We start from the raw sequence: 14202 nt of genomic DNA, 5'->3' as shown, positions 1-14202 counted from the left end.
TTTTCCTCGATATAGGGAAGTTTTTGTTTTCAGATTGTTTGAAACTTTCTTGGTGGAATTATTTTCCTATAAACTGGAAATTTGGGAGAATTTGGGAGAATTTGGGAAAAATGTTGGAATTTTTTTTATTCATGTAGCAATTTTAGTCTTATTTTGAAAGTAAAGGCCAAAGGTCAATGTCAAAGTCATCTAAGACGGCCACCGTGACTTCACAAAACGATATAGTGACGGCAATCATCAATCCGCACCTTGAACCCTGTGCGATACTGATCGCAATTCTTATAGTACTCATGTTAATTATATTTTGTATCACAGATAATTTTTAAATAGTGCATTGACACTCGAACAACACTCTAATGGCAAGCAAAACTCATTAAAAGTAAACCTGTTCGCATCGTAACGTTCAAGAGATGCCTATTCAAGAATAATAAATTATAAGACAGTAAAAAATATAGACTACATTTTAAAGATGACATGCTTCTCGCCTCTCAACTCACCTACACATAGATACCCACAAAAAAAGAAGCAAAGAAAAAATTAGCCATGAGTATACAAGAAAAGCTCGGAAGTAATCCCACTTAATGCAACAGGTCTGAACATTTCCCATTATTACTCGGATAAGATAAAATAAAATATGTAGCATATGAGATGCATTATGTTAAAAATATTTAAAAATTTCATTACAATGTTTATACATATATATGAGGTTATGCTGTAAAGAAAAAATTGGATAAGTAAATGAAACATTTTTAAACGATTATTGCAATGGGAGAGAATGTATTATATTTCCTCGCAGACCTTAAACAATTATTAAAATTCTTTCTCCAATATTATTTTATTAATTTATATACTGATCTCCTATCATTATTTATACGCACGATAAATAAAGTACAATTATTTTATTGCCCATTAACTACAAATTAATTGAGAAAATCATTAACTGTTTTATTACAAGCTTGCCTATTTGCAATACCTGTGTTTTTTGCAAATAAATGACGACAACAAATAAAAATTGCCCAAAGAAAAAGATTAAAAATAAAGTTACAACTTCACGGCAGCCACTTTGAAACAATGAGTTGAACTCGCTCTGTGCATTCACAGTCACTGAGCCAGTTACATCATATCAATAAGCCACAAAAGCACAAGAAACGTTTCCTGCCGTTCAGTAACTGGTAGACCCGTCCAAAATTGCAAAATTCTTAAGCAGTTTGAGGTAAAGGTCCATTTAAGTTTCATACCACATAGTCCTCTACATGATGGTATGGCCTTTATTATTGTATTTAGATCAGTACTTCTAAACCACTCAATGACCATTACTGTGATCATACATTTGAATCATGTCGGGGGTTAAATCAAGACATTGGCCCTTGCTTAACGGGAGCGACGTGTAATTGTACAGACTCAAGCATCAGGTTGCAATGTTACGTGTTATTGTTGTGTTCCTTTGAATATGGTATTGAAAGCATTACTGATTGATTTACAGATTTCAATAAAAAGAATTTAGAATTTTGGCATTCTGAGATGTTCAAAATGTTAAAAAAAAACATACAGATGACATCATAAGTAATAAGTATGGTTGTGAAGACTGTTCTGTTCTAAATGAAATATATTAATTCAACATTAATACTAAAGTAAAAAATAAATAACATTACATTTACTGGTGGACAAAGTTGACATCGGTATATGTATGCTAATGTGCGAATATACCTATATATCGATGTGCATAAGTAGAGCAACACATTAACTTTAACGTAATCTACTCTTGTTGATGCATGAATTATCTGGTTCTTAATGAAAACAACTAAATCATTCCCTGCAACATGTGTATAGTTATAGTATGCAAATGTTTCATAATATGAGCAGGTAGGTCTGAAGAGTCACGAGCTCGAGTGGTGTTCCTAACCACCCAACCATTATAAATAAAATAAATGCGTGTTGTCCTGGGAAGGTGGTGGCCAATCCATTGGCCATTTCTTCCAGTCTAATGGCCGCAAAACTTTACTCATAGCTCGCCGCACACTGAGTGACAAAACCTGAAAGAAAAGAATGTTGGGCTGCAAGAAGTCGTTCTGAGGAGAAACATATAACTACTGCATTTCCATATACAAAGACCTAGTTACAGAGGCTGCTCACATCCTCAGATCGAAACATTGAGGCTGTTAACTTCACCAGATAACTGAAAACATCACTTTTGGCAGAGTGTTTTTTTCTCTCTGTCGATTAAATCCAGCTACTCGCGAGCGAACAGATGTGGTAATAGGTGGTTGTGTGGTGTCGGCTGTGGTAACACCTGCTCCTGAGAGGCATACAGCAGCTCGTGAAAGACGCTCGGGGCATCTGCAGCTCCCTGAAAGCCTGGCGTGTTGAGCCTGAAGGACTTCAGCGAGTCCTTTAAAGACATTTCCTGTGGTGGAAACTGGCCTTTCTTCTCCACAGCCTCTCTGCGTTTGGCTGCTGCCTTATGATGCATACGCCGAAACTCCATGCACCCCTACGTGTACTAAGCTTCGAAAACCACACAACTGCGCGCGCCTTTTTCTAAGTTGACCATATCTTTGCATAAAATGACAACAGAAAATAAGTTGGAAAAGTATGGAAGGAAATCAGAACTAATTGTTTGTCAGAATTTGCAGACGAAAGGAAATTTATTCCCAAATTTTTAACATTTCTTTTAAATCAGGGCTTTTTATTGTAAACATCTTTTATATAGGGCTACATTAAAAAATCTGAGTGTATTTCAACAAAATATGAAAGTATCTACAAATGAAGGATATTTAGTTATAAAATAATTCCTACAGTAAACATTTTCAAGGTTTATATTTTAACTATTCCATTTAGATTATTTGCAGTCACTGCTGAAATTTCCAAATAACGATTTAGAAAATTTTCGAGTGGATTCATTGAATTTGACTATAACTATTGTTGTACATTTCAATCTGGACGTCTTTCAAATCTTTTGTTTCCGTTCTTCCACAGCAGAACTGATGTTTATTTTCTCTCTTTGTAAAGAAAAAAAATGCTTTTTTGACACTAGTAATCTTAAAATAGTGTAATATGATCATTTTGATTGTCATACTCATACTAGTAAATACTGGAAGGATCACAACTAAGAAATAAATTGTAGCCAGGAAGTGAGTTGGCGAAACTTTCCCTGCAGTCCGAGAAAGGAGAAAGAGAAACAAGAGTTTCCGACAACTCTCAGCATGCACTAGACACGGAGGCCTTGGTGCGTGGTGGAGGATGCTTCGTACATCTTCTGCCTTCTCTACTTCTCTACAGACCTCGTGGTCTGGACAGGCACTGAAACACCTGGCGCATTTCCTGCGCTCCTCTGCCGACACTTGTCGCCCGGCTGAACATACACTGAGTGGACGTGGATATGGAATTATGCTGCGCACCGTGACAACCGCAGTTCCCTTTTTTTCTGTTATACTGACGATGTTGAAATGAGACTTTAGGGAACTTCCCCGGCTTGTAAAACATGTTGAGTATTGATTCGGAAAGCAGTTCGAATGGCCAGGTAGAAGCTGAGCGAACGTGGGATGACGTAGGGCCCGAAAGAGCGGCCAGGAAGCAGCGGTCGCGCCTATCTGTGGTCGCAGGAAGGATCGCCGCTCCTCGGCAGAGTCTGCGCCCATGTTGCTGCCGGCGGTTCTGTGCTGCTGGGCGCTGGTCGCCGCGAGACCGCGCACCGACCCCTGCCTCGCGCTGCGCCTGAGCGTGGCTGGGCCGGGTAGCGAGGCGGGCCGCTGGAGCGCCGCGCTGGGCCGCCTGCAGGTGCGTCCCACACTCAGACACGGCTCATGGAAGTAGGCCTGAGCTTTCATCAGGCGAACATACCACTGAATAGTAATTCTCATTATTTCAATAGCCACATAATTTCAAAACTTGTTCATTGTACAGCAAACACACAAACATGTATGTTTGTCTTGGATAACACAGAACACAGAACTATAGGATCTCGGAACTCAGCGTAGTTCCATCAAAGATCCAGACATCTGGTACTACAAAGAACACTTCCGTGGCTTGAGGTAAATTAACTGTAATATATGATCGTTTGATTTGCATATCGTAGTAATGTATATAGTACATGATTTTTTTTAAAATAAAAACAGCATTAAGTGTTTCTCGCACAGTTTAAATATTTGTTATCTACTAAGCAATTATTCGTCATGCTGTCATAAACCTAACACTTTGAATTTGAACCTCCTGCTGGTAGTCATGGGCCCCACCCAACAGATAGCGTCTATATCGCGCAAAAAGTGGTTGTATTTTCCACTGTAAGAGTCGCACTTTTACATCTGCCTCCATGTTATTTTACGACAAGCACCTGGCGCTCTGAGTGTCTTGCAAAGAGAAGGCGTCATAGATTATGAAGCTATTTTGCGAGAATAAAGTACTTACCAATGTGTCTTGTAGAAGAGACAACACATAACTCAATATTTCTGTACAAACAGTCGATTGAAAAATGATGGACGGTTTGTATTCCCCGAAACGTTCCACTCAGAATCACTGAAGGTACGTCTTCCTCCGAGAGTCTTTGTCGGCGATGATCGCACCGCGATGGACTTAAGTGTCAATCACGGAAACGTTCTTCTCTAAATGTTTATTGTTACAGCATTTGTATTCGCGATGTTTTAATACAGAAGTATTTCTAGTAGTTTGTTGCTATCACGTGCTGTAGTAACAATGAATGTTTGTAGTATATGTAGGCTGAATTTTCAGGTACATACTTACCGATAAGGCTGCGAATGACGATTTATTGTTTCTAAGTGCGTCATTAAATGCAGATAGGAAACACATTTTCAGTTGTTATTTTCAGCTAGAACTAATAACGGACCCTACAAATACTTATGATGAATACGGATGTACACGGATAAAACTATAGTCATATAATTTATGCCACTAAATCCAGTAGAGTCATGATTTATGCTCAATTAAATTCAAAAATACATACAAAAAACATCGTAGAACAAACCAAAAAGAAAACTTTGCAATAATTTCCTGCGTTATATAGTATTCACCATATCTACCAATTCGTCGTCCATACTGCTCCCAGTTCAAGTCGTCCAATCTTATGTCTGTTTAAACCTTGAATGATAGTTCATGCAGGAAAGTACACTTCAACACGTCTTCAACATGTATATAGCCTTCTTTCAAACACTTGTTGAGAAAGAATACCTTGCTAGTTGAATGGTCGCTTGCCTTCCCGGTCTGAGAGCAGAAATGATGGCGGGCCAGCGACAGGAATGCAGCGCAAAGTAAACCAATGTACGGCAGTCGCGGAGCGATAACCACATGATAACCACAAGAGTCGCTTGAGGAAAGCGTGCTTCAAGGCAGCGGCGGTAAGTGGGCCGACCTCCGTAGCGCAGTTGGGTGCTCACTGGCCGAAGGCTCAAGGGGCCCTGGATTCAAGTCCCGGGCCAGGCCTGGTTGTCGGATTGTATTTGTTTCAATTTGTCACTAGTTTTCGAAGTCCATGAAACTGTCCATCTATAAGAAATTATAAGTAAATGACTGGGGGAAGGTGGTTTTAGCATCTGGCTGCCGCGCTGGCGACTCGTGTATTGATTCATACTAGTAGGAAAACTTTATTTTCATTTTAAATGTAATTTTTAACGAATATGTGAAAAAAAACACGTTCTATTATTAAAAATAAAATAAAAATAAATTAATCCAACAGCACTAATTTTATAAATTAAAAATTGTTTCATTTACCTTATTTTAAACTAAAAAAAATTTCGAAGTTCTCTGTTTGTCATTGCAATTATATTATTATTGTTAGGATGGCATAAAATATTATGTACCAGTTGAGCGCTATAAAGTTTACTATTAACATTTTGAAATATACTTGTTATGCTCCAAAACTAATAGAACCTCGAGTTACATTTGAAAATATTAACGAAAAATACTTCCTTCTGTCTTTGGTGAAAATATAATCTTCATGCAACACTATCGCATCCCTAAAATGCGCATCGTGCGGACAGAACATACGTTTTACGTGATATTATATGTTCCACGCACAAGTGTGTACTAAATGTGTAGAAAATTACTGTGACAGTGATGTCTAGATATGGTCACACTGTGGCATGTGATTGAAAAATTAATTATTTTGTTCTTTTAATAACAGCGTTTTGCTTGTTTCATAATATTTTTACCTTAGTAGTTAAACAGCTGTACAAATTAAAATCTATAAAAAGTTACAAGTACAGTTTTTAATACTGGTATCGGAATCGAGTCATCAGCGAGGTAGTCACACGCAATAACCGCTGAAACACGCTGCCTTAGCACTTATGAATGCAACGTTACGGGTAATGATAATTGTGTCTCGTTTTTTGGTCGCATATAACTCGAAACAATTAAGAGCCTGATTTTCTCTTCTACAGGGTATATTAATATCACAAAAGGACGTGAAAATAGGAGAACCAAATTTCGTGCCCTTTTCTTGTCAGTTTCAATACTTTAACTGATAGCGGTCCCGACTAGAACATCATTGCAACAACTTTTTTCAAAACAATTAAGAAAAGCACCCTTCTATGAGAGCCTTTATTAACTGTAGTAATTTTTTGGCATTCGCTTTGCCCATTTTTCTGTTTGACAAATCGTAAACTTGTGTGGGCCCTTTGCGCGGAAAAATACAACCCGGATTTATTTATTAATAGTTTACGGCAGTTGTGGTCAACTGGCAGCCGACACATAACTTCGTGCGACCCGCTTAAAGAGTTATTCAACATAGAAATATTATCACGTAAACAATCATGTTATTTGCTGCCTGTGACTACATATATGTATAATTAGTCGTCAGAATAATGTTCAAACGCAGTTTTCTCAGATATATTGAAAAATAAATGTTATAATGTTTTAAACTATGTATTTTTTCTTGGCTTTTCTTCAATTTTATTTATTGTTAATTTAATTTTAATTACGAATATTTTTATAACATGCCACATCTTGTATTTTTTTTGATTACTGTACAGAATTTAAATAAATTACAATATATTGTAAAAAAAAAATTTTTGGCCTTAAAATGAATGAAATTAGCCATACTTTTTTCTACTTCTTGATGCCTCGTATTTCACGGCTGAGATTATTATTGTATGTGTTCATTAATATATAAGTACAGCTCATCCTGATAGATGCTTTACCATGAAGCTCTCCCAAAATTTTATAAACAATTGCGGATATTTATTTTACCAAGCAAATAAATCTTTAAAATTTCCAAAGTTCTTCTGTCCGCAGTTTTTCTGCTAGGCTTCCATGGCGCTCATCACTGGACATATCTTGTCTTTGTAAAAATTCACTGAGAGTCTTTGTAAATTATTTCCATGCAGCACGGTTTGAAGTGCCTCACTTCTGTAGTGCGACCAAAACGTGACAGCCTTAAGTCCTGGCAGGAAATACTGCAAACAGACGACAAAGCAGCTGGGCTAAGCCGGTAAAGGGAATTACCGCAAACAGAGGATGAAGAAGCTTAGCTAAGTCAGTAAAGGGAAGTACTGCATCCAGAGTTCTAAGCTGTTTAGCTAAGCTGGTAAATGTAAGTACTGCAATCTGAGTTCTAAGTAGTTAAGCTAAGCCTCTAAAGGGAAGTACTGCATCCAGAGCTCTAAGCAATTGAGCTAAGCCGGTAAAGGTAAGTACTGCAACCAGATTTCGAAGCAGTTGAGCTAAGCCAGTAAAGGGAAGTACTGCATCCAGAGTTCCAAGCAGCTGAGCTAAGCCGGTAAAGGTAACTACTGCAACCAGAGGACAAAGCAGTTGAGTTAAGCAAGTAAATGAAGTAGGAGGAATGTAAGGACTCAGCTATCAGCTCACGAGCATTTGTAAAGTGTCACCTGCCTGAATATTTATATCTGGTTCCATCTGCAACTCTGTGTCAACACTCCTAACTGAAGAGGGCGTAATTAATATTACGTAAATTTATGTTATTTGTATATAGGTAATTGCTAAAAATAGGAAGTAATTGGAAGTGTCCACACTCTGATTTGTCTAAATTATTATTCCATAGTACAGGAAAATATGTCTGCAAAATGAATTGAGGGGATTTTTTCTATGAAGTCATGTAAAATCGTTTTCCTGCATAAGTTTTATAATTGGCTGAATATAATGCTATTTATGCATCATCTTGTTATATTTATATAACTGTTTTCCGGGAGCTGATATTGGCAATTTTTAACATCATGGAGAATAAAATCCACGCCCTGCCAGACAACTAACATTCTAGCTCACCTGCTGGCAAGTCCTTAGTTCACTCTGGAACCAAGGGAGATAAGAGAGAAGTTAGTATCCAAAAATATCTTTCGTTCAACTGGTTGACGAAACATTGCGTCGTTCTGCGAATGGAAGAAATTTATTTAAGAAAAAAAACTTCATTCGTAGTATTCTCATACTCTGTGCGCACTTGATTTCCCTGGGGTATGAAAGAGTGAAGTTATACTGTATTTTATAAACTGTTAACTCGAAATTTTTAAGTGCTGTATCAAAAAAAAACTATTGTCTCGAACAACATGCAAAGGAGTTTGAAGGTACTGTTGACGTTACTCGCTTATAATTGGTTCACTGCTAGAAGTCGTTAGCTAACGTTGGCAATGTGGTTTTAGCAATGGCCAATGGTGCCCTATTTTATAATATTTTTCTGGGATAAATATCGACGTGCAGCTCTGTTGGGAACCAGTCAGACTTGTTCCTCAGCCCATACATTTGGAACTTGAAAATAAATTAGGATTTTTGTTTCTTTTTACTTCTAATGTAGGTTTATTATTTTTGTTCTCCTCATTATTGTTCTTCAATAAGAATATGTTTAAAATACACATGAATATTTTATGGGTGGTTTGGATGTTGAATATAACGGCGAGGAGTTCTCGACAGGTGTCTGTGCAGCACAGCCGCGCCGGTCCTGAAGGCAGTGGCCAATGGGAGGCAGACGTGGCCTATGGCCCCGCCCTCGACTGTGAAGACATGCGAGGTGAGTGCTGCGGACTCTTGCTGACTCTGATGTGGGTTCGCTAGCCGTGCACACGCACTTGTAATAATAACTACCTAGCATTCATGAAATATTTAGCAAACCACGAAACTTTCTCTATCACATAACCTCAAATATACTCAATATTTCTGTAAGAGCATCAAAATTACCGAGCATGTTAATCATCCATTTTTATAACTTATTTAGCAGTGTTTCTGAAACAAGCAATCGAAACTAACAAAAATCATGTATAATATAGTTTCCTGAGTATATTCATTGGCCCGATTGACATAGTAGGTATATGTAAGCCTCCAAAGATAACAGGATAATGCAAATATTTAAGATGAATACTTGAGGACAGACATAAAACAATTACAGCATTGATGCAGCGTTGAGCAAAAATGGTTCGTTACATCTGTTATCTGGCACCATTCGAGCCACTAATATTCAAATTGTTCGTGTGTGTTCCAGCTTTAGCTGCACTGACAGCGTTTAGAGTTCGCTCAAAGTTCATCGTTGCTGTCAGTGGCTCCGATTTTGGTTTTAGTCTTATTCAACTGGTTTTTCACGAGCATTGGAGTTGTTTTTAAAAACCCACAACTGCTTGCAAAAACCGGCGAGAACGTTTTTGTTCTCATCACAGAAACTTACAGCTTAATTAGTATTTGTGTCAGGCAATGTTTAAATTACAGCTATGGGAAAGGTTAATCCAATGTGTACTCTAAGATGAAATCGGTTCTTCAAAATATAGGTTTGAATACAGTATACTTAAATAATTACAAATACTGGGAGTTTGATCCTCGTCAAATGAGCATGATGCCTCAAAATCACAATTATTAGGAAACTTTCATTACAACAAATTTCGTAGATTGTAACGCATGCATTTCAAAAATGTTATTATACCTTGGATTTTGATCTGAGCTATGTCTTAGTGGTAGTAGTACACATTCGTGTTTAAGGTGCAAACTATGTGGTAGGTACACACTAGGGTAATAAATACATTTTATCACTGCATCCTGATAAAATTTTCATAGAAAAGATAGTTTATCATACATCGTTCAGGAATTGTTTCTTTTTTTTTAAATGTTATTCTGTATTATAATTAAAGTGACCGTATTTTAATGTAAAATTTATATTTTTGAATTTATCGATTTGTAATTTCAAGATTATTGATTTTTTCTAAAACCATGATTTCGTTATACTCAAAATTATTTTACACTTAATTTAAAAAAAATTAAAGAAAAATTTAATATTATAAATTAAAACTGCAATATAAAATGAAAAGTATTTTTGGATTTATCAATTAATAATCATACAATTTACGCAATCACTCCAAAGATTTGTTGGTATTGGTTTTGTGTATGTTGGTCCGAAATATTTTATAAAATGTTAAGAAGGAAATTGAAAAGAATTTACAACTTCTTTAAGTCTTAAGCCTAGGATATTGTTGCTTAAAAATGGTCGAGCATATTTTAATCAAATACACAATAGATGGCGAAAATGATATTTATTGTTTTAAGTTGGAAAAATTGCATAAATTTTTTAAAATAAAGTAATTAGCTTATATACTTAGTGCTTATTGCATTTTTCAAAATTTAATAATTATAAACAAAACATAGCATACATTATGTACTGCACTTTAGTCGAGTGGTCTAAATGTTAAACAGATATTCAAAAAGTTACAATTTTGTGTATCATAATTTTATTCAATAATTACCAAAAATTATGAATATAAAAAAAATTAATAATTGACCTATGTACTAAATAAGTATATTATTTATCTCTGTCGATAAAAACTGTTAAAACGTTTTTAATAGTTTCAGGATACTGTTTATAAATAACTAAAGTAGGTACTGGGACAAAAATAAAGAATAAATGCCCGGGTAAGAATCCGTACCCAGTATTACTGTAAAAACTATTTTGTGTTTTTTATGTTGTTTTTATGTAAATGTAAAAAGTAAAAAGTACCAGTAATTTTAGATGAATCTTTCTGTTCCATTCACAAAACAAATTTACAGTGTACTTGTGTTTCAGCCGTGTCCTTACATTTTCTAAATCTATCAACTGTAAACACTTTCTTTATGATTTCTTACCGTTTAGCGGATTTAGTAAATTCTTAGCGGAGGTAGTATATAGTTATTTAAAATAGTTTAATATTAATTGTAAAATAAAACTTAAATTTTTTCTCTCATTTAATGTTTATACTATAGCTAAAAAAAAACACAAATACAAATGGTTTATTTCAAAAAAAAATTTCTCATTAGATCAATGAAAAAATTATGTAAAAAAATGGAGGACAAACGAAAGTAATTTTGTGCTGCGTACGCGTGAGAATAATTAAACAAAACTTATACATGAAATAATATCTAATTAAATTTTTTCCCGTGTTTGTATTTAAAAATTATATGTTAAATGGTGTTCTTTATAACATGTATAAATTGTTCCCAGTTTCAATTGTATAGTATAACATTTTATTTACACTATTTTAACAAATTATACATCAAATTAAAGGTCAAAATACCATAGTTATCCTTAGAAATGTTCAATACGTACACTTTTAGTTACACGGCACACATCCAACTTAAAGTACAATTCTTCCCACACTTTGGTTAACACGTCCGGAATAATGAAAGCAAAAAGCTCTTCGATTCTGGGTCTCAACTCTGGAAAATCATTAGGTAGCGGCGGAACGTAGACACTATCTTTTAAAAAGCCACAAAGGAAAAAAAAATACGCATGGCGTTAAGTCAGATGAACGTGAAGGCCAGCGAAAAAAGAGCTCTGTCGTTTCGACCATTACCGAAAGTTCAAAGGTCAGGGACTTCGACGTTCAACCACTCTCGTGCAAAGAGATTCCAATGGGAAGGGGCTCAATCATGAAATTACACATTCAGTCTTAGAAAATTGAAGAACACAAAGCACTTTACGCTCAGGAGTCGCCATTTTGCATCCGTGACACTGCAAGCGTGAAAAAAAAAAATGAACAAAGCAGTACTTGTGAACACGCTTATCTAGTACTGTTCGAGTGATTCTTCAATTGTGACCTTGAACCAAAACTCTACAAAGCTTAAATTTGATACTATTAAAATTTATACATGGGACATACATTTATTGACATTCTGCATATAATCTAGGCGTCAGGATATGCTTGAACGGGCAAATGCTCTCCACGACTCAAGGAGAGCCAGGGTTGCCCTGAGCCTGGGGGCACTCGCCGGCACGTGTGTGCTGCCCGCAGGCGCCGAGGGCTCCGGGCACGAGGGCTCCGGGCACGAGGGCTCCGGGCACGAGGGCTCCGGGCACGAGGACTCCGGGCACGAGGGCTCCGGGCACGAGGGCTCCGGGCACGAGGGCTCCGGGCACGAGGGCTCCGGGCACGAGGGCTCCGGGCACGAGGACTCCGGGCAGCACGAGGGCAGTGGCCATCAGCTGGCGGTCCTCGGGGCAGAAGGCAGCACGGCGGATTCCGACTGGACTTTCTTAGACGACGAAGACTATTCTGCTCTTAGATGAAGTTTAAGGCTCAACAATTATTTTTTATCAGTCCTTTCAAATCTTTTTGAATTCACTATGATAAATATGAATTATTGTCAGTGTATTAAGTTTTGGTCATTTGTATGATTTTACTTTAAATTTGAATGTTAAAATATATGAAACTATTTTCTTAAAAACAATATATTTTATTTAAGCGTAAATTTTATTATTTTTTAACAATGACAGCACATTTTTTAAAAAATACTATTAAAATTATTATTTTTTGTGTTAAAACAGTGGATTCTGAATTATGATGATCATTGAAATATTACATATTAGTGAAAGAAAGACATTAACAATACTTTTTCCAACGCAAAGTTATTAAATACATGTACAAAAAGTTATAATTTGTGTTTTATTATTCTTTTCTCCATTAAAATATTCTAGACTATTATTTTAATAAAGTGCGTCCTTTTTTTTTAGTGACTGACAAGTGTTTCTATGTAACATAAATACCTTCTAACAATGTGGATTTATATATTAATATACTTTTACTTTAAGTGTTATAAAATTATACATAACATGAAAATTCTCAAAATTCAGAAGGAAGTGCGTACGAAAGTTACATAAAAACTTAGTAATGCATTAATTGCTAGTAAAAGTTCATGAACAGTTCATTTTAATCTATAGTTTCATGAAAACACACATAAGAAAGAGTTATTTTGTTTTTGAAAATTATAAAATTTGTTTTAATTCTCACAAATTAAAATCAATTAAGTGACTTGTCAAATTTTTTGTAATATTGATAACCCTTTAAAACAAAGCAAGTATTATTTTGTTTATCATGAAAATATTATAAATTAGTTGTTAAAGAAAATAACAATATTAACTTTAATATTTGGTAATTTTGTATTTTAACCTAATTCCTAAACAACAAAACGGTTAATATTTTAAATATTTTATTTTGCTTTTTAACAACTTGTTTTATCAATAGAAACATTCAAAACTTAAATAACGAAATAGTCTTGAAAAAAGTTTATTATTAAAAAATTGTAAAACTGAATAGTATTTATTTCTTTTAGTTTTCTATTATCCTTGTTAAAATTATAATTATTTGTGTCTCTATTCTTCCAAACAAGTTTGAATATAAAAATACACGCACATCATACCAATATATACAACTTTCAAGGAGGTAGTTAAGATTGTCATGATATTTTCATTAAAAAACTGTAATAATACGCAAAAATATTATAGTATTAATTAGCATTAATTATAACCAAGTAAATCGATTACAATTACAAGATATTTTTAGATATCCTTCAGGAGATCATCTGAAACCCAGCATTTGTTTTATTATAGAATCTTTCATATTGCTTTGTAGCCAAAATCGAAAGCTCAAAGAATAAGGCAAAGTATAATAGTTTAGTATATAAAAATATATTTAAAGCCTCAAATGTTGTTGACAGTTATGTGATTCATCAAGTTAGGTTTAATAAACTTGATGTTTAAAAATGCTTGCATCTAAACATGCCGAAGTTCAAAATAGAATAAACAACAAAACATTGCCACCTGTTTTATTGTAAACACTAGATAACCAATCATTCTTCTAATTCTTCTCATATATAAAAATGAATGTTTGTGTGCTCGTTTTCGATACGCACTTGCATTGTTCATCCTATTGAGTTAAAACTTTGCACACTTGACAAGGGGAAGATGCTTAGAAAACGGGTTTAATTTCAATAAAACAAAACCTTAAAAGAAAA

General features: G+C 35.1%; 1 protein-coding gene across 1 annotated transcript in view; it reads left to right on the top strand.

Annotated features, from left to right (window-relative positions):
• LOC134531646 (RNA polymerase-associated protein LEO1-like) overlaps window positions 1-12846 on the top strand; it is a 241029-nt gene extending 228183 nt beyond the window's left edge. The window contains exons 2-4 of the mRNA XM_063367415.1: window positions 3603-3777; window positions 8872-8968; window positions 12204-12846. Of these exons, the coding sequence (XP_063223485.1) occupies window positions 3637-3777; window positions 8872-8968; window positions 12204-12478 (513 nt within the window). The 5' untranslated portion in view covers window positions 3603-3636 and the 3' untranslated portion in view covers window positions 12479-12846. The remainder of the gene's footprint in view (window positions 1-3602; window positions 3778-8871; window positions 8969-12203) is intronic.
• Window positions 12847-14202: the final 1356 nt, after the last annotated feature.

The sequence above is a fragment of the Bacillus rossius genome, chromosome 5, assembly GCF_032445375.1.
Source record: "Bacillus rossius redtenbacheri isolate Brsri chromosome 5, Brsri_v3, whole genome shotgun sequence".
Lineage (NCBI taxonomy): Eukaryota > Metazoa > Arthropoda > Insecta > Phasmatodea > Bacillidae > Bacillus > Bacillus rossius.
Note: the sequence above shows the minus strand (reverse complement) of the source record. Positions and strands in the feature narration are given on the sequence as shown.